Source organism: Pinus tabuliformis, chromosome 1_1 (genome assembly GCF_031772625.1).
Source record: "Pinus tabuliformis cultivar Carrire ecotype Pingquan chromosome 1_1, CPIR1, whole genome shotgun sequence".
Classification (NCBI taxonomy): domain Eukaryota; kingdom Viridiplantae; phylum Streptophyta; class Pinopsida; order Pinales; family Pinaceae; genus Pinus; species Pinus tabuliformis.
Window position 1 is genome coordinate 899,982,395 of NC_142297.1, and position 20,299 is coordinate 900,002,693.

At 37.6% G+C, this 20,299-nt stretch overlaps 1 protein-coding gene across 1 annotated transcript in view; it reads left to right on the forward strand.

Annotated features, from left to right (window-relative positions):
* The first annotated feature begins 551 nt into the window (after positions 1–551).
* Positions 552–20,299, forward strand: part of LOC149217313 (putative L-ascorbate peroxidase 4, peroxisomal) — a 159,614-nt gene continuing 139,866 nt past the window's right edge. Inside the window, exons 1-3 of the mRNA XM_089390182.1 lie at positions 552–560; positions 686–827; positions 2,612–2,661. Coding sequence (XP_089246308.1) covers positions 552–560; positions 686–827; positions 2,612–2,661 — 201 coding nt within the window. The remainder of the gene's footprint in view (positions 561–685; positions 828–2,611; positions 2,662–20,299) is intronic.

Consider the following 20,299-nt stretch of genomic DNA (forward strand, 5'->3'; position numbering starts at 1 on the left):
AGCCTCGTTTTTGGGTCTCTTTGACTATTCGATCAACTATGCTTTTATTTCTTTGTTCTGTATTAATTATTTCATCAAGCACCCCTCATTGTCTAAACAGCAACTTATTCTCTCTCTCTCTCTCTCTCTCTCTCTCTCTATATATATATATATATATATATAGAGAGAGAGAGAGAGAGAGAGAGAGAGAGAGAGAGAGAGAGAGAGATTATAAGTTTTGACTACCATCTTACTTTGGATTTTTCAATTTATCTTAAATTCCCATGAAAACTGTGATGCAAGCACTACTATATAAGAAGTGGGGCTTCAATAAGAAACCATAACTGTTCATGAAACAAGGGGCAGCATATGAAAGGGATTTCTTTAGACTGCCTCACATGTTAACTTCAACTCATAGCAATTCCCATCCAACCATCACCAAAAGTAAATTATACTCTGAGATAATGTCAAGATTAGCAGCCATCTCATCTGGAAAGTAGGATTTAATTTTCATGGTGTATTTTGCTCTTTCATTAGACTAGAACCTTTTATTGAAGTGTCAATTGAAGAGAATGGGAGAGGTATGCCGATGAAAGAAAATCAAAGAAGTATACAAATTACTATTATGGATATATAATATTGCCTCTTTATGATGGAAGATGGTTTGTTTTAGAAAAGTATTAAAATCACGTGATTTGATGATGAGTCTGCTTGTCTCCTCAGATGGCATGATGCAGGCACTTATGATGCAAAAACGAAGACGGGTGGGGCAAATGGTTCCATTAGAAACGAGGAGGAACTCAATCACAGTGCAAATAATGGGCTGAAAATTGCACTTGCATTGTGTGGCAAGTATTTCTTTTTGAGTTTGGCTTATTGTTTTGAACATTCAATTATGTGGCATACCAAAATTTACTTTGTAGGAATAAGGACAGTGCTGATCTTACAACAATCCATTCTATTTTGAGTATCGGTATGTCTTTCAGGTTAATGGGAATAATTAAAGGGGCTAAATTTATATATCTTCCCAAATTAATCAATCAATAGTGTTGGCCTTAGTTCTAAATTTACCACTTTCAGTGTACATAATCATTCTGCACATGCCTTCTTTTTGGATTATCCTTGGATCCAAGAATGTTATCACTGCCTCAGTATATTTAATCATATAGAGAGTCTTTGATAGATTGGGAGAATTGTATCGTGATCCAGTTTTGTGCTATGGTATCCACTCCATTTAGCCTTTAATAGATTGAGATATTGCTATTCCTGGCTGTGAAAAAAGATTAACATAATAGTCTCGTTTGATTGTTTGACCTTCAGCATTCTTTGATGCTTAAATAGGCCATGCTTGAAGAATATGAGAAATCTTGCATGCGTGGGGAACAGATGCAAACTTCACTATTTTTTACTTGCCTTTTTGTGGCTTCTTTGAAATATCTTGTGGAGAATGTTGCAGCGCCAATTCATTTTTTTTTTTTGATAACTTCCTATGTTCATGCTGATAAGGTATTCAGTCCCTGTTGTCCACAGATGTCATATGTTTTTGGAGTTGAAATGTTGACATACTGTTATTTGTTGGTACATGATAGTTGGAGTTCCATCACTTGCATTTCTCTGGAATCATCATTACCCATATATGGTGAACAGTGAACAGCACTGTTTCTATTTATTGAAGCTAAAACCTTTCAGAAGTTCTCTATCCCCAAAATCGTTTTGCTTGTGTTAGTCTTATAGAGTTTGTCATCATTTGTTGTTCATGTCGTATTGTTGCATTCAAGTTCTTTTTGCAGATTCCTAATCTTTGTTATTTCCCATATGCATGATGGGAGGCTTTGAAAGCCTTTGCCTTCCAATGTTATGCACATATTATTCCTTCTTTGTAAACGAGTTTATGAACTAGTCTGCCTGTCAACATACCCCTATACTTTTTGACGAAGGAAATGTAGATTTTACATTTTGTGGTATTCTCATTGAAGATATCTCTCTTATGCAAATGGAGCTGTGTTAACTGGCTTGGAAGATGCCCACAATTACTTGTTTATGTACCTATTTGTCTGGGTTGAATCTGAAAGTAACCAGAATGCATTATCCTTGTTCATATTCCTTTTTGTCTGGCCCTTCATATTATTTACAGATAATTCTGCATTTTGGACCATCTGTATTGCAAAGGTTGGACAAGATATCCTCTATGATGCACATGAAACTGTGCTAATTTGCTTGGAAGATGCCCAGCATCACTTATTAATATGCATTCTACTGTGTCTTGGATCTGGAAGTAACCAGAATGCTTGTCCTTGTTCATGTTCTATTTTTTTAGACATTGTTATCATACTTAACACACTATGCGATCTGTTGGACAATTGGCACTGCAAAATTCACTATCCAATGTTTCTTTCTGTTTTGTTTTGTGCTCGATGGGGTGGTATATTGGATGGTGTGTTTGTTTGATCTCTAACTTGAATGCTCCTATGTTATGTTGCTTATTGTGGAAGAAGCATTCAAATCTCTCATTAGGTTATCTTGGATCTATTTCCCACCAATAAAGATAATTTTAATGTTTTCAAATACTGTTTTATATGATTATTATTGTATCATATACACCTTTTCTTTTAACATTATGTGGTTCTTGCAGAACCAATCAAGGCAAAGTACCCAAATATTACTTATGCAGACCTTTATCAGGTGAGTGACTGTTGAGCATAATATATGACTTTTATGGGTTATCAAATTTGGTTCTTATTTGATACAAATGCTATTTCTGTGCAGAAAAAATATAGTTTGATTAGGAATGCTCTATGTTGAAGATGGATCTTATTTGAATGGTTCATTTTTATATTTGTGTAAAAGGAAAAGGTCTTATTTAGCTTGAATCCAATTATAGACCTCATTAGAAGTTTAAGAATTTGTAAAAGGTACGGGATTTATTCCAGCAGCTGTTTGATTTGACATTGTAGCTAGCCTGCTTTGTTAATTTATCTCTGTCAGACTTGGGAGTTGTGGAACTAAAGACTCTTTACTTTGGAATATCTGCAAGACAAATACAACTGGCTAGGTTTTATTGTTAAATGCATGCTTGATCTTGTATTATATTAATAGGAAAATAAAGAAATTTATTCACAAAAAAAAAGTAGGGGATTTTTGAGCTTAACTATAGCTTAACAATGACAACTTTTCAGCTGTTTGTCTTAGATGTAGTAGAATGCTGTATCCATTTTAAGTATGGTTGGATCACTTGCCTTGATCCTATAAATAGATCCCTTTTGTAAAGCACTATCAATTTAGATATAACCATTTTTTTTGGTTTTTAAGAGCACACATGCACAAGAAGGCAACTTTATATTCTGTAGATGTTGTATTGCATAGGAACACAGACTGAAAGTACAAATTCGGTTTTAAATATGCTGCTGATGACATGGATAAACCTCCAACCAAAAATTGCTCATCCTAGATAGGTTAATCTTACCTATTCTATCCATTTCACTGTTTAGACTCCATCTTATCATATCTCACCCCTAATTTTATTTTTTAGCAGAGCTGGGTTCCCCTCAACCTGGTCATTACATCTTAGAGCCCCCTCCACTTAAATGATCATTTTATTTTTCTTTCATGGAAAGGGTCATTTGAAGCTTCTGAATGTTTTGCATGTTCGATGCTTTTGTGAAAATGCCTGCAAGCATATTTTCAGTTTTGCAGCACATAAATTCATCTTCTTTGCTTTCCATCTTTTCCCTGTTGAAGTGATGTATGTGCTTGGTCCTTGGATGAAGTCTGGTCTCTTCATGAGCTTAACTGCATCCTTTTTGTCATAGTAGAGGGGTGGGCTTGAGTATTTTGAAGGTTTCTGTCACCTTGAACCATCCTTAGCCATTTTGTTATATTGATGGTTGCATCCTCAAACAGAGCCATCAAGGCTATATTTACCATCCTGTGAAGCTGTTTGTTGCACCTTTATTGACTTTCTGTGGCTTTCTCTGCCTTTCAGGTAAATCCTGAAACTCTCTGAGAGTTTCCAACTACCTTTATTTTTTTTGAAAAATCTGCCTTGTATCTACAAAAAAGTATTTACAATAAAAATGCAGAAGTGTATATGCATGAACTTCATAACTTCTTATGAGCCACTAGAGCATAAATAAAAGCAGAATGTTCTGTGTGATCCATAGATTGGGCATCTGTGATGAAAAAAGATCCCTTTGCAAAAAGGCTAAAGCTGATGGTGTACCTCATCATCTTTTGACAATGTACTGAAAGTAGACAGAGAGCAAATCTCCTGACTAAAAACAAACATACACCTGAATTCCATGGCACAAACAACACTAAGATCCGCAAGCAATGCCAAATCCCTAAAAGGGCACTGTAGAACTACCATCACTGTACAAGGCAGCGTTCCAATGCACCCTACTCTGAAGTAACACATCATGTTGAGTCTCAAACAAGCCTCGACATCAATTGGCAAACCAGCACTCCTAGAAAATGTACTTGACAGTCTGCAAGTGCTTTCAAACCTAGCAGAGTCTTTATCTGAGAACTCTTGGCCAACCTAGCCTTTGAAGGAATCCCTTGATAAATGACCCACCACACAAAACCTTGCAGCTTATAGGAAAGCTGCACCATCCAAACGCTATGAATATTACAAACCCATTGTTCTTCTAGATACTTAGATATCGATCTTGCATCAAGAATCAGGGAAAGCCTAAAGGTGTCTTTAATGAAGCACTGAATACATGCTATGGGAGTCCACTTTGAAGAAACAGGTGGCCAAACCTCCACTCCCAGTCTTTCTAAAACAGCCCATGAATATCAATGTTCTTGAACAACTTGGATGATCAAGGGGGCAACAAGAGGTGAGAGGACCACACTCCTGAGCAAGAGGTTGCCACTCCTTCCAAGCATGAGTGCTAGGATTCCAGAATTCCTGCCAGGAAAAAATGCCCTTACAGCTCAGTCTTTGTGCCTGAAGCGTGGCATCTTTGCAACACAATCACTTCTACCTTTTCAATGTTTGGAGAAGATCTTTCACTGCTAGCTTTGGTGTCATTATAATCACCTTCTTTATCATTGCTTGGAATTAGACTGATTTTTGTTAACTGTACTCTTTCCATCCTTGTTGGGATCGACTTTCTTCTTTAGGTCTTGATAAGAAAAATTTGTTCTTCCTACACATGTTTATAATCTTCATCAAATATATATATATATATATATTATCAAAAACATTTTGCTTTTCTGGATCAACAACTTTGTTAGCGCCCTGAAATTTTACTTTCAAAACTAGGAGGGGGTTCAGCTAACTACTAGGAAAAGAGCCAATATCACCTCACTATGAACCTGTCACTCTTTGGGTTGGTGCTTTTCCAACTAGAGAGGGGCTCCCCTAGATAATCTAGACTATAAATGAATGGATCTTGAAAGGAAAAATGGCCTAAAAATGCTGCTGTCTTATGCATATAAGATAAAAACCAGCAAGTGCTATGAGTGGGAAGCAAGCAAACAAGCTCAAAAGGTGCTCCTATATGCAGGAATCACTTAGTATGGTCACTGGGAAGTGATAACTGTTCTGTGCTAAAAGTGCAAAAACAGCAAGCAAAATGATTAAAAAATGCTAGAAAACGCACTAAAAGGTAAATTAACTGCTATGTCAATTGGTTTTATCTTGGGTGGTTGGGAGGAATGATTATGATCCTCCCTGCTCAGGTTCAATTCCTGTAAATACTGTGATGAGCTTTGATGTAATGGCTTCGAGCCTTGTTGAAAATGAATAGTCCCTTGAGGACTGGAACATATATATTCTTCATATGTAATATAAAGGTATCTTCCATGTGAAAAATAAATAAATTAACTGCTATATACAAGCAAAACAATGCAAATTAATTATAATAACTTCCTTTTCCTGTGTGAACACATTGCAGATCAGCAAACTAATTCTGTTGATTTGAATAAGAAAATAATGAATTAATACAAATTAATATGCTAGGATTATGCATAACTGTACATGAATTGAAAAAATACTATAGTTTTCAGTGTTCACCATTTTTTGTTGTTGTAAAAATGTCAAATACCATGAAGCTAAACTTGGCGTTTTTTTGAAAGAATATTCTGATCTGCGTGAGATCTACTCATTCATTTGTGATTGTGGAGCCTTTGAATTTCGAGTTCACCTTTGACAATGACCACAATTATGAATAATCAGAATGGAATCCATGGCAGTGGGAACAATTTGATGGGTGGAAGTTTGTTACCTTGCAAGGGTTTTCTGGAAATGATGGACAGGCTTTGTGACATGGTTGGATGCTGTAAAGCTATTTAAAATATTAAAGTTAGACAATCTCATTTGTATATTGTTATAAACATGTCATGATTTCCGTTAGATATTGTTATATTCGCAGCCCAATGTAGTTGTATTAACAATACTCACTTTATATCATGCTGATGATTAACGTTATAAGGTAAAAGTAAGGTATCACGTTGTTTAAATGCTTTGGGCTGTTGATAGAACCTTGTAAATTAACTTTTAAGTTTTTATAACCAATATTAATTAATGTATATGTAAGGTGCAACAAGCTGTTAATCTTTGTGTGTGCGTATTATTAACTAGGAGAAATTATATATTAACTAAAAAGAAACATGATATATATTATATCAACTAAAAAGGAACTAAATATATATATGTTTAAAAAGGACAAATGATAAACGCTTCAATAATTAATTATATAAATTTATAAGCTCTGAATTAAGTTAATAAACTTTAATAGAAGGGTATAAATTAATAAACAGTATTAAATATCTTGTGTATTTATTTAAATTAGTTGTCACTTGAACTAAATATAAAAAATTATGACTGTCAACTCTTAAACCCTTATAAAAGTGACTGCCTTGAGAATTCATAAAAGACCTTTCTGGGTGCCAGGCGCCGACAGAGAGCATTGAAAACCTTATTATAATTAGAAATGCTGAGATGGTGGAAGGGGAAGGAGGCGGTGATGTTTTAGGGATACAAGGAGAACTAAGAAGGCATACGGGTTAGTTTTGGGGTTTTTCCATTTCGGGTGAGTTGAGGTCAGTGAAAGAATTACCGAGAGTCACAAACAGAGAGGTTTGAGCAATTGTTCTTGGAGTTTTGGGCACGGGGGCCAGAAGACCTCTATTTCGAAGTCTTCTGTATATGGGAACCACAGAGGTTGATCCAGATAGGCTGGGGGGAAACAGTCGGTTTGGTAGCACGAGCAGGAGCAACAACAAACCCAAAAATTCCTTCAAACGAGATTTTCAGGTAAGTACTTGCAAATGAATTGCAATTTTAATTTCTCTGGTTAAATTGTAAAAATTAGGGCTTAGTACATGCAAATGAATTACAATTTTAGTTTCTCTGGTTAAATTGTAAAAGTTAGGGCTGTACATTCAATTTTGTTTTCTCTGGCTAAATTGTAAAAATTAGGGCTTTACATTTTTCCATTTCTTCATTGTTTTCTCTGGCAGATCTGAAGGAGAAAGACAAGGGGTTTTCCTTTTAAACTTATTTGCAGGGGGATTATTGGGCTTGGAAGACAAAGATCATTTTTTCTTGTGGCTCTAAAACCCTATCGATCCCCTTATTTCTGCATAATACCCTCACGGCTAGGGTTTGGAGGAATTTTTGAGCACAAATCGAAATTGGATCTGCCTCCTTCCTCTTTCCTCTCTTTGAAAAATCGAAATATTGGCAAGGGTTTTTCTCTTGAAATTTTTAAATCTTTGGAGGGTTTGATTGGAGAGTTTACTCATATTTCTTTGCAGGCTGAATTATTTTAAGTCAAGCCACTGGTTTGGAGAACACTTAGTAGCCTTACAATAATACGTTTAAATTTATCTTGCTCATATAAATTCCTTTGGAAATTCTCCAAGAGGGTCGTAAGCTATCTGTCACAAGATTTGAAATTTTATTGAATTTTTTTTTATAGAATGCCGCAAGCCCTCTAAGGGTTTATTTCTACCTTTGATCTCATATGCTAACCCGGGGTATTTTACAGAGATAATCAAATTTTTCTTGCAGGGTTTTTCATTAAAATTTTTGGGCAAAGAATCAATTTTGAAGAATTGTTTGAAATTCCAAATTCTGAAAAGTCACATACCATTTAAGGGCATTTTTTCTCAAGGCCGAGAAGCTCCAAAAGGAGTCTCTTTCACCTGGTGCGAGGGCATTTTTGAAGGAGTTTATTCAATGAATTTTTTTTGAGAGCCGCAATCTAAAAAATGTCCTCATTTGTTTCTAAACTAAATTCCTACAAAATTCCCTGAAGGAATTTTCACTTGGGGTTATACTATTTTTCAGATCTACAAAAAATAGAGCCTTCCGAGCATCCTAAACGGAGGATTTAAATTCTAAAGCTTGAGATTTGTGGTTTATAATACATTTGAAGATTTTCTAGGCTAGCTGCAGGTTTTTGGGCATTATTTTTATTCTAGCCGCAAGCTCCATAGTGCCATATTTGCCTTTGATATTAAATATCTATCCCCTGGAAAATTTCTGCAGAGAAAATCAATTAATCTTAAAGGTTTCTCCATTGAAACTTTGGAAAGGAACTGATCGTTGGAGGATAGTCCTTTTTGTGATATTTTGTTGGAGAAAGCCGCTGTCTTTTTGGAGGTCTTTTCTCTCCTAGCCGAGGGTTCAAGGAGGTTGTCCATCACCTCAGATTTGAAGCTTCTTGGGTTTGAAGGATTACCAATTTTTTTTTCAAGGAATTTGTGGCCAAATTTCTTTGAAATTAAATTTAAATTTTGGGCCTATTTTCTTGCAGAGCCGTGAGACTCTAGGACTCTCATTTCAGGCTTGGCTGTGAGCTTCTGAGGCTGCATTTGTCATTTGCGTGATGGTTCCTCCCTCTCTTTTTTGCAGATAGGGTCTTCAAGGCTTTCTCGTGAGGTTTTTCCATAATTTTATTGAAATTTCAATCAAATTTTGTAGCTGGCCGCAAGCTTAGAAAGGCCTCCTTTCTCTGTTGGTGCAAATTTCTTTGGAGGATTCATAATTTTGAGGAAAGTATTGTGACATCATTGTGAATCTCTTGCATTGTTCTTGATAAGTTTGAAGAGGGATTTGATATTGTAAAAGACCATCTATTGTAACCCTCTTTAGAATTGAGAAGGGCCTTCTATCTTGTGCAAGGTTCGTTCTCTTTCTCTCTTTGTAATCTTTAATAATAAAAGTTTCTTTCTTAAGGGAGCTTGGGGTTCCTACCTCTTGGTATCCCTTCCTTTTGGGAAATTCTAAGTGGCATCTTATTGAATTAATTTTCCTTAAACTTAATATTTGCTTGTGAACTTAGTTAGTATTCCTATGTTCTTTATTTAGATCTTTTTCATCAAACAAATATCAAGAACAAAAACAAACACAGATGATTAGGCTCTCAGCGAGGGAAAAACCCTTCTAAGGGGAAAACTGGGAAAAACTCTTCTCTTCTTATATAATTTGATTAAGATGAGACAACAAAGTCCCAATCCTAGACCAAGTCCTCCTCCAAGTACCATGTCAGCCCTTCGAACAAGTCCTTCCTTGATATGGCACCAACTAGGTTCAAACTGCAACTTTGACTAGCCAACTTCAATACTGCTACTTCGACCTGCAACTTTGGCCCTGTAGTAGCTGTAGAAACCCTAATCCAGCTTCGTCTTGAAACCTTCCTTGACCAAGACAGCTCTTCCCAAGGTCAATGAGGTTAGGACAAAGTATTCTTCCTTCCAACAACAAGAGACTACACTTCGTCCTACAACAACTCGGATCTGCAATTTTAGTCACCTTTGTAGCTGCATAAAACCTAGACTTTTACACGTGAGAGAGCGAGATAGCCCAAAACCAAGTGTTCTTCTTCTTCTAAACCTTTGCTCTTCTTGTCTTGCTTTCCAGCTATAGATCAAACTTTTTCCTTGAGATTGAACTTCTTGGCGAGTGAGTCCCAAATGAGGTTGAACTGCTCCTTTATATAGCTTTTCCAAGGGGCCAAATTCCCTCCTTTGGGCCAACTTGAAGCTGCTAGGGCAACCTTGTACTTTTGGAGTTTCCAGGACTTTCTAGACTAAAAAATAATTCATTTTCCAATTGCATTTTGCCCAGAAGGGTCTTATAAACAAGATGTTGACTCCTTTGACTCATGATAGTAAATCTGTTAAATTTTAGGTATGTTCTGTGCTTAGAGCAATCTATTTCAATTTTCACAGTTAGCTCAATATCTTTTCTAGATTAGCAATCACATCAACATTAAAGTAAATTGCAGATAGAACATAAATATAGATCGCAGAAGGCAAGCCAAGACAAGAGGACACAAGATGTGGTGCTAGCCAGGGACAAACCCCAATGTGGGGAAACCCTTGATCAATTCTTCTTATATGTTTTTCAATAGTTCAACAGAGAGAGAGAGAGAGAGAGATAGTACATATACAATAGAAGTAAACACTTTGACTTATCTAAATAAGAGCATAGATCATCTCTAAGAAGATGATACATGAGGTAGCTGAACTCAGTTGAAGACATGCTGCTTCAATAGATTCTCCAAGGTGACTCCATCACCATGCTGCACCTATCATTGTGTTGCACCTCAGCATCATGCTGCACCATGCTGCATCCATCATCTTTATGCTGCATCTCATCATGCTTCACTAATCATGATTGTACCCATCATTGTATTGCTGCAATATGCTGAGTTGTTCATTGCCCTAAGTTGCACCCAAATGCATGCTGCAATACCTCATCATCCTGCTGCTGCAACACCTCATCATTTTGGTGCTGCAATACATTCTTGCTGCTGCTATATGTCCATCATTACCATGCTGTCCCATTGCTGCACCAATGTCCAACAACACTGATCTACACCATGTTGCACTATCACTACTATTGTGTGCACTATGCTGCACTGTACATCATGCTATGCATTGCTACTCCTATGTGCACTATGCTGCACTGTACAACATGTACTCATAGCTGCTCCCATTGCTGTACCAATGCTGCACCATGTACCATTGCTGCACCATGTACCATTGCTGTCCCATGTACCATTGCTATTATGATTGTGTTCTGGTTAGGGCATCACTGTGGCCCATGTCAGCCCTAAAACATACCCACACAGTTCCTTAAACAACTGCGGCTTCCTCCACAAGTATCCTCTGCCTCCATGCTATTGATCTGAGTACTTAACTACCCTCAAACAATCCTATGCATGCCTTGATTTTGGGTGTTAAGGCCTGCGGCCTATCCAACCCTTTCTCCACTGCTATTCTGGGCCTAGACAACCCTCAATAAACCCTACGTTGCCCTCCAAACAGCTCGTAGAGCTTGCGGCCTACCCACAGCAACCTACACTGCCCTTCACCAAGAGTTTTGCACCCAAGAACACCTCCACGCAGGCTGAAACAGTCTTCCCTTGTCTCGGCCCTCTAGGGAGCTACCTCGGCCTCCCTTACAACAAACTCGGCCCTCCAAAAGACCCATGAAACAGACCTCTATTACCACGTTGTTCAGTTCTCCTTTGCTGCGGCTAAGACAGAGCTTCCCTTGCCTCCAACGAGTTCCTTTTCTTCTTGTGCGTTGCAGTATTAGGGTTGTTTTCTTCACAATATGTCAGCGTCCTAGATCTAGGTGCTTAGAGCTGCTAGGGCATCATCTAGGACTGCGTTTAGACTTCATGTTAGGCTCCTTTCCTACTGCGTCTAGGGCTTCCTCCTCTTAGACTTCTCTTCCACTAAAACCCAAAACAAGTGGAGAGAAATCAAGAGTGAAGTGTGTGTTCAAATGACTATCAAGTCACCTCCTTTTATATTAAAACATTGAGCACATGTGGGGGTTATTTGGTTGCTGGCTGACCTTGACGAATTGTCCCATAACACAAATAAATTCATATCTCCATGAATACTTATCGGAATTGAATGATCTTTAGATCAATCCTACACCTCTCGATGAGAGGAATCCAAGAAAAATCACCTGCCATAAATAAGATGACCCACATGGAGTTTGGCCCTAGTTGCCAATTTTAACACTCCCTCTCAACTAGGGAGAACTCCATCCGCTGATCCATCAGCCAGACTGTACTATCTCTGTCAACTCTGCCCTGCACTGCTCGACTCTGCTCTTCTCTGCTTTGCTAAACCATGAAGAAGAAGAATTGATCGAGAATGTCTCATACCATTCTCTACTGACTCGAAGTCAATTCCATGTGAAGAGAGTGTGTCATACCACTTTTACTGATGCCAACTCAGTTCCAAGATAGTGAGTCATATCACTCTGTTGAAGCCCCGAAAATCGGGTCGACAACAAGGGGGAGACCCGCCCGGTCCGGACCTTGGTTGGCAGCTCCTTATCCGTTTGGTATAGCGGGTCTGACTGGGGATAATGGGACCAGTTTCCCAATCTATGTGTGTGTGTGTAGAATTGGATGTTGCTGATCTAACAGTTCCTATCTAAACTATTTTAATTCAAACTTTAATCTAATTCTATGCTATTGTAATCTAATAAAAACAGCACATCTAATCTATGCTAACCCTGGGATGTAATTCTTCTATTATGCGATCTAAAGAGATTTCAAATAACAACTGGTAATAAAGATCATTCAACGATTATAAGAAAGGAAATCAATTAAGATAAACTATTTCGCATAAAAAGTTAGGCAAAACAGTTGTGAACAGCATATCGCATAATAAGCTATTCATACATTAAACATAAATTAATAGCTACCACCGTACAAAAGTGCCAAATGATAACTTAAACATTCATGCAATAACATATAAACAACTAAAACTGTATTTCACTTTAACATATAAGCAGAAATGGTCAAGAGATAAAAGTACCATTTATGACTGGTCCTACTCTTAAGCTTCAAGTAATAATGATTTATCTCTCCTTGCTCTAACATCTACTAAGAGTACAGAAGTGCAACATCAGTAGCAGATATCAAGTGCAAACATCAACAAATCTTGATCCATTCATTCACCAAAACCTCCTCTGAGGGTGCAAAAGTGCATGTTCTGAGGACAAGTTTTTGATAAATTTCTGGACCCTTCTCTAAATGCATGAGAAGGGTTTAAATACTACTAACTAAATAACTTAATTACACAGATTCAAGATACGGTTTAAATGACCGCCCTTTTTCTAAGCAAAACTATTTCTAAAAATTAAATCTAATATTTAACTATTTCTGTATTTGCTCCTTAATGTTGCGAACATTCAATATTTGCCTGGGTAGAGTCGGCTGACTGTCTTCCGCTTTTGGTTGAGCTAAGAAAACAGAAATGGCAAGAGCTGGCACCATCTTTCCAGCAACAAGATAGAAGATATACTTAAGAATCATCTTCTGGCTATGTGGATTTACTGTGTATGCTCAGTAATAATCCACATTCCACTCAGTTAACCCTCAAATTGCCTCTGCCTTTGCTTTCTTGCGTTTTCTGGGCCTATGAGTGACTCAGCAGTTAGGGACTTTGCTTTTTGAGTAATTTTCTCAGCGATGCGCGCTAATTGCGCATCGAAAACTGCCTCCGTTCTTTGATCCGGGCCTTTCTGGTGCATTTTTCGCCTTTATGCCTTTTCTTTCATCGGGTATAAGCTTCAAATTTTTGTAAACCTACTGCTTTCATGAGCTTCTGACCTTGAACGTTAAATTGGCTGTTGATATCAGCATTGTTCAACTACTCATTCCACCATGGCTCTGACTGAAAGATCTGTAATGGATAGCTCAGCAGCGCTCTAGAATTTGCGGCTTTGTTGCATGCGGTATCTGTTCATGAGGGCATTTTTTCTCTGCTTCGGAGTATTGGAGCTTGACCCTTTTCCTTAATCGCTTCCTGCACATTGCTTCATGTTGTTTCTGTTTTTCATTCCTGCAGTTCACACATGAAGAGAGCGTAATGATAATAAAAATCGACAAGAAAGCTCTGAACTCTACGGATGTACAAAAACATGCCACCTGACGTGAACTAACTCTTCGAAAAACACAAAACTGTCTTTCATTAACACTTGGCGTATCATTCATTAATTTCCATTAAAGTGCGTATCCAATTTTCTTGAATGTTGAGCCAGGGAAAATCTGCGACGGACAATTTCTGCGATTTTCATCGCATATCGCAGTATCGTGTGATCGCAGATCGCAGATCGCAGTATCGCGCTATCGCGTTATCGCAAGATCGCAGATTACAGATTGTAGTATCGCGCTATCGCGTTATCGCAAGATCGCAGATTACAGATTGTTATAATCATTAAATTGTTATGCGATATTGCGATACGCGATATCGCATATCGGCCATCGGTGATTTTTTAAGGTTATTTCAATATGAGCGTTTCTTAATGCTTGCGATGCGATGGAATTCGCGTCGCATTCTCGCAGTTTATCATTTTACTCACAAGGAAATGTCCTATTTTATTCGTGCGATGTGATGTTTTCTTAAGGAGTAGAATACTCAACCTTAATTGAATTTTTTGAATTTTTTACTGAGGGTCCCCACTTACTTAGTGTTATTGCTAATACTAAATAAGGAGGGGGTTGTTGGTGGCCACAACAATTGGCGATTCACTTTGAAGGACCAGTTATCTCTGTTTTTCTATTGAATTTTTCAAACTTCCAAACAGAAAATTTTTCAGAAATTTAAACTTTGTTATGGAAAGATAGAGTACATTATGCTTTAAACTGTCAATGATATTTTGTTTCAACCTCTTTCTATTCTAATTATTTGCTTCCTCAAGCTAGTCTTTGTATTTACATTAGCGATTACTTGGTCTAAAGATAAAATAAAGTCTCCTCTGTAAACCAGTTTTTAAATATGCTCATTTGTCGTAGGTAGAGCCTCTGCTGCCAGCAAGCGTTTATAGCCTCGACAGGGTTACCTGTTACCCATCAATGATCCTGGATCCTACTTAAGTTAACTTACAATTTTTCAAAGAAAAATCCATATCCACACTTATTGCTTTGATTTTCTTTTTATTTTTAAAGAACAATGTCTTGGTTTGGTAGCCAAATGATGACACAGTCACTCACTTGATTCATAACTTTGCTGAACAAGCTGGATCTTGATGAGACCCCTTGTCTTTTGATTGCAACAATCTTGAGTCATTGCCCTGTTGTGGTAGACAGTATTGTTAAAGTCAGCAAGTTATAATATCTGTGATCATGATAAGCCGGCTCGTGATGAGACCTCTTATTCTTCAAGATATAGTGTATCCTTGGATTATCCCTTTGAAAGCTGCGGGTTTCCTTAGCAGGGAGGAAGTCATTGTTTCCTTAAGATAGCTCTGGACGACAATAATAGAGTTTTTGGAAACAGCTGTTCTACAGAGAATCTTCATTTTGTTATTGATACCTTTCATTGTACTGAGATAAAACAATTTCTTCACTAAAGGTTGCTTTCATTAAAAAGTTTTTTCAAGTTGAAACTAGTATCATATCTAGGCTAAAGTTTTTAATTGTATCTGTCAATAATAAAGATCAATTTTCAAAAAGATTTGCTATTTATACAAGCGAAAAGTTCAAAATCTGAAAGAGAATTGGTGTCTTTTTCGTAAATACCTAATGTAACCACTTACAACTGGTTTTATTATGAAAAGAGAAACTATTCTACAAAAATAGAAGAATAATCTTCTATGGAAAATATTTCTTGAGAATTTGTCCATTAACAGGCAAAGGATCCCTCTTACCTGCTAAATCCTGTAACACAAATGTTGATGGACCTATGACTTCAACAATCTGAAAAGGATCAAGCCACATCCTTTGAAATTTTGTATGTTTGCCCTTTTCTTCATGAGCCTTATCCCACTTTAAAACTAAATCTCCCATCTGAAAATCTTTTATGGTCATTATGCTTGAATCAAAAGAGGATTTTACTAGCGCTTGATGATGAGCATGCGTTTTCTTAGCTTGTTCTCGTTGTTCTTCTAATTTAATTATCTCCATTTGTCTCAGCTGTAAGGAGGAAGTGGGTACTTCATCGATGTATTGTACTAAAGACAAAGAGGGAATGGCTAAGTGATTCGGAAGAACCACTTGTTTCCCATAAACTAAATTAAAGGGAGAAGTGCCGATTGAAGCTTTTTGCGTTATCCTATCTGCCCATAAAGCATATATCAAAGCCTTGTGCCAATTCTTTTGATTCTGGTCAACTGTTCTTTTAATAATCCTGATTAGATTTTTATTTGTTGACTCAGCTAACCCATTGCCTTGCGGATAGTAATTGGCCGAATATTTAAGTTTGAATCCTCTTTTAAGTGCAAATTCAGTTATTGCATTTCCAGAAAAGTATGATGCATTATCAAACGTTAAAGCGGATGGCAATCCAAACCTAGTGATTATAAATTGATCTATGAATTCAATAATATTTTCAGAATTCGCTGTCTTGAGTGGAACTGCTTCTACCCATTTAGTAAAATAATGTGTTGCCGTGAGGATGTATCTTTGCTGCTTAGAAGAGTGAGGAACGATCTCACCTATTATGTCCAAGTCCCACTGATTGAAAGGTTGCTCGATATTTACCGACTGTAGGGGCAGGGATGGCTTCTTTTGTCTTCCAGCAGTAGTTTGGCAGACTTGACATTTCCTCACGTAGCTGTGCGAGTCTTTGAACAGCGTGGGCCAGTAATATCCTGCGCGCAAGATTTTATGTGCAGTAGCATCTCCAGCATAGTGTCCGCCTGCTGGGCCATCGTGGAGTTCCTGCAAAACTTTTTCAGCTTCAGTTTTCTCAAGACACCTAAGAAGAACAGAATCATAATTTTTTTTGAAAAGAATATCATTTATGAGCTGATATTGCTTAGCTTTCAATCTTAGAGCTCTTTTCTTAGTATGATCAAGATGTGAAGGAGCATACCCGTTTTTAAGATAATAAATGATATCAGCATATAATGATTCGGCATCGTTTAGGCTTACCTCACACATTTGTACCTCTTCAGATGGAATTTCAGGAAGTTGCGATGCTCTGGCCAGCATTTTGCAGAAGCCTTGACCTCTTACAATGTTTGCTGGTTTGATCTCAAGGTCATATTCCTGTAAGGCAGTAACCTAATTGGCCCTTTTCTGATCCACATCCTTCTGTACTAGAAGATTCCTTACCGCTGGAAACGGTACTATGATCTTAGTATGGGTTTTAAGTAAGAAAGGTCTGAAGTATTTGACCGCTTTGAAAACAGCATAACCCTGTTTCTCCACATCTGAATAATTGAGTTCAGCACCTTGTAAATTTGAGCTAAAAAACGCAATTGGAGCTTCTGCTTTTTCTTGATTCGCTTGAGTTAGAATCACAGCATATGACTTATCTGAGGCAAATGTGTATAAAATAAAAGGCTCTGAAAAATTCGGGGTTGCTAAAGATGGAGCATTAATAATAGCTTGCTTGATCAGATTAAATGCTTCATGTTCGTCTTGACCCCATTTAAAATTTGAATTCTTTTTAATCATGGTTTGCAAAGGAGACACGATTCGTGAAAAGTCTGGAACGAATCTCTTTACAAAATTGATTTGACCAAGGAAAAATTGCATGGCTTTTTTGTTATGAGGTAGGGATATTTAAGAAATTTCTTTGATTCTGTCAGGATCAATGTGAATACCAGATTTTGACACTATGAATCCTAGAAGTTTCCCTTCACTTAGTGCGAAAAAAGATTTCTTTGGGTTAAGTGAAATTCCATACCTTAAACATCGTTGAAAGATTTGTTTCAGGTCTTTGAGATGGTCGCTTCGCTTCTTCGAGTACACTGTTATATCATCCAAATAAATTACTACAGATTTATTGACTAAACCTTTGAATGCGATGTCCATGGCTCTCTGAAATGTGGCACCAGCATTAATCAAACCAAATGGCATCTTCCGATATGCGTATGTGCCCCATTTAGTTCTGAATGTGGTTTTCAACTGATCATCAGGATGTACCAACACTTGATTGTATCCTGAAAATCCATCCAAGAAAGACATTAATTCTGAGCCCGCCACTGCCTGCAGTATCTGCTCCATAGGTGGAAGAGGAAAATTGTCTTTTTGACAGGCTTTGTTAAGGTTCCGAAAGTCAATGCAAATCCTAATATCTCCGTTTTTCTTTCTAACGGGTACCATATTGGAGACCCATTTGGAATGTCTGACGGGAAAGATTATCCTGGCTTTCAGTAACTTATTGAGCTCAGTTTTTATCTGATTTTCTAAATTGGGGTGGATCTTTCTCAGCTTTTGTTGGACAGGTTTTTCGTTATCGATCATGGGAATAGTATGCTGAATGATAGAAGTGTCGTATGTTTTCAGCTCATCATAATTCCAGGCAAAAACATTTTTATATTGTCTCAAAAGACGAATATATGCTAGTTTCTCTTCTGGGGTTAGGCCAAGGCCTAGATTAATGTTTTGTGGTTTAGCATCGGTCCCTAGGTTTACTAATTCGTAGTTCAAGGTTGAACTGTAAAGTTTTGAATTGGTAGACCTCTTAAACCGATCTTTCAAATCGTACAAGTCTTCTAACTTGACCACCGACTTAGGTATAGCATTATTAGTGCTATCTTGTTGCAATTGTCGATCGTGCTGGTCTTCGTTAATTATTTGATTGGAGTAGGATCCTTCAGACGTGAGGAAATTTACGATATCAGGATCGTCATTGTCAGGAATGGACGGTCTAAAGATTAATTCTATTGAGAATCTATCTGGACTAAAATCTTCGGATGGAATAAGCTTAGAGGCTACGTTAGCCAAAAGGTCTGCACTTGCGTTTTGGAGTCTGGGGATTGAAGAAATATTAAACGCTATGAAATGCTCAGTCAGATCTTGTACTAAGGATTGATAGTGTTTTAAGTGACCTGATAAGCAATGTATAGTGTTACGTACCTGCTTAATCACAATCTCAGAGTCTCCAAAGACTTGAAGATACTTGACATTTAACCCGATTGCTTTGTACAGGCCTTGAACCAAAGCCTCGTATTCTGCTGTGTTGTTTGTGCAATCGAATTCGAGTCTGCATGTGAGCATGATTTTATCTCCTTCTGGGCTAATCAGAACGCATCCTGCTCCTGCTCCTTCGTTAGATCTAGAGCCATCAAAAAATAATTTCCAAAACACAGAGTTATTTACAGGTTTATCTAAAAAATTAATACATTTTGAACTATTAGTTTGAGAAAAATTTTCAACTTGGGACAAAACAGAATGTTCTAGATAGGGTGATGCATGAGCATTGAAATTGCCGAGGAAAGAATCTATTGAGTAATTGCCAATGATACTGCTGTTATACGCTACCGGTTCATTTTCTCCCTCTAACTCCGTTACTATGTACTTTTGGTGTAGCTCTCGTTCAACCTTTATTTGATTCGGTCTACCGTTGTAGGGCAGCCACATGTGCGACCAATCAGTTGCGAAGTATCCATGGAGTTTCTCTGACCAATCCCTGCTAAGAATTAGGCCATAGAATTCTGGGATATCAGCAACTAGAATGTCAATAACCTGACATACCTTCGGGTTGGATGACAATCTTATGGTTACTTGATTTAGTTCGCCAATCACTTCGACTTGAGATCGATCTAGCTGAACTATGCGCACTGCGGATTTCTGTGGTTGAACATTTAATTTGGCACATATAGATTTGGGTAAAATATTTGATGAAGCACCGGAATCTACCAAACAATTGTGCACATTTTTATTGAAGATTTCATAAGTAAGGAGAAACGGGGGAGTGTGAGATCTTGATCTTCCTCCAATTAAGGCGATGTCATTTGGATCAATCTTATTGATCGCGTTAGTTGGAGGTCTTCCCATGTTATGGGAGGCTTGAGAAAGTACAGCGGCAGGCAAAGGTGCAACTGGCACGGCATGTAATTCTTTCATCATTATCTTCTGTTGATGTTTCAATTTGCTCAGTTCGTAAAGAGTGATGTTAGCCCTAGTCTTCTTCATGTCATCAATAATATTGTACTCCATTTCATCCGACACTATCAGTGTTTTCGATGGAGTTGTTTCATTTGCTTGGACTGGGCTAGTTTGAGTCGCTTTAGATGTTGTTTTCTTTGTTGTGACTTTATCCTTTGTTGCAGAGCTTACGCTCTTCGGCTTAGGGGTAGTTTGGGGAGGATCAAGCTGATTTTTGCTTCGTGTGCTAACTGGAAATACTTCTTGATCTTCTTCTTGTGGGAGGATGAAATCCCACATTCCTTGTAATTCCACAACTTCTTCGTCATCGGTCTGCCCTTCAGTGGCAGTTTCCTCTTCCTCTTCCTCGGATTCAGCATTTGAAATGACATTGGGTGGCTTTGTATCCGTTGAAGGACCTCTTTTAAAAGCTCTGTAGGGCTTTTTCGAAGAAGTTTCTGCTACTTGCTTTTTTATGTCGACCATTTCATTGGACATGGTCTTTA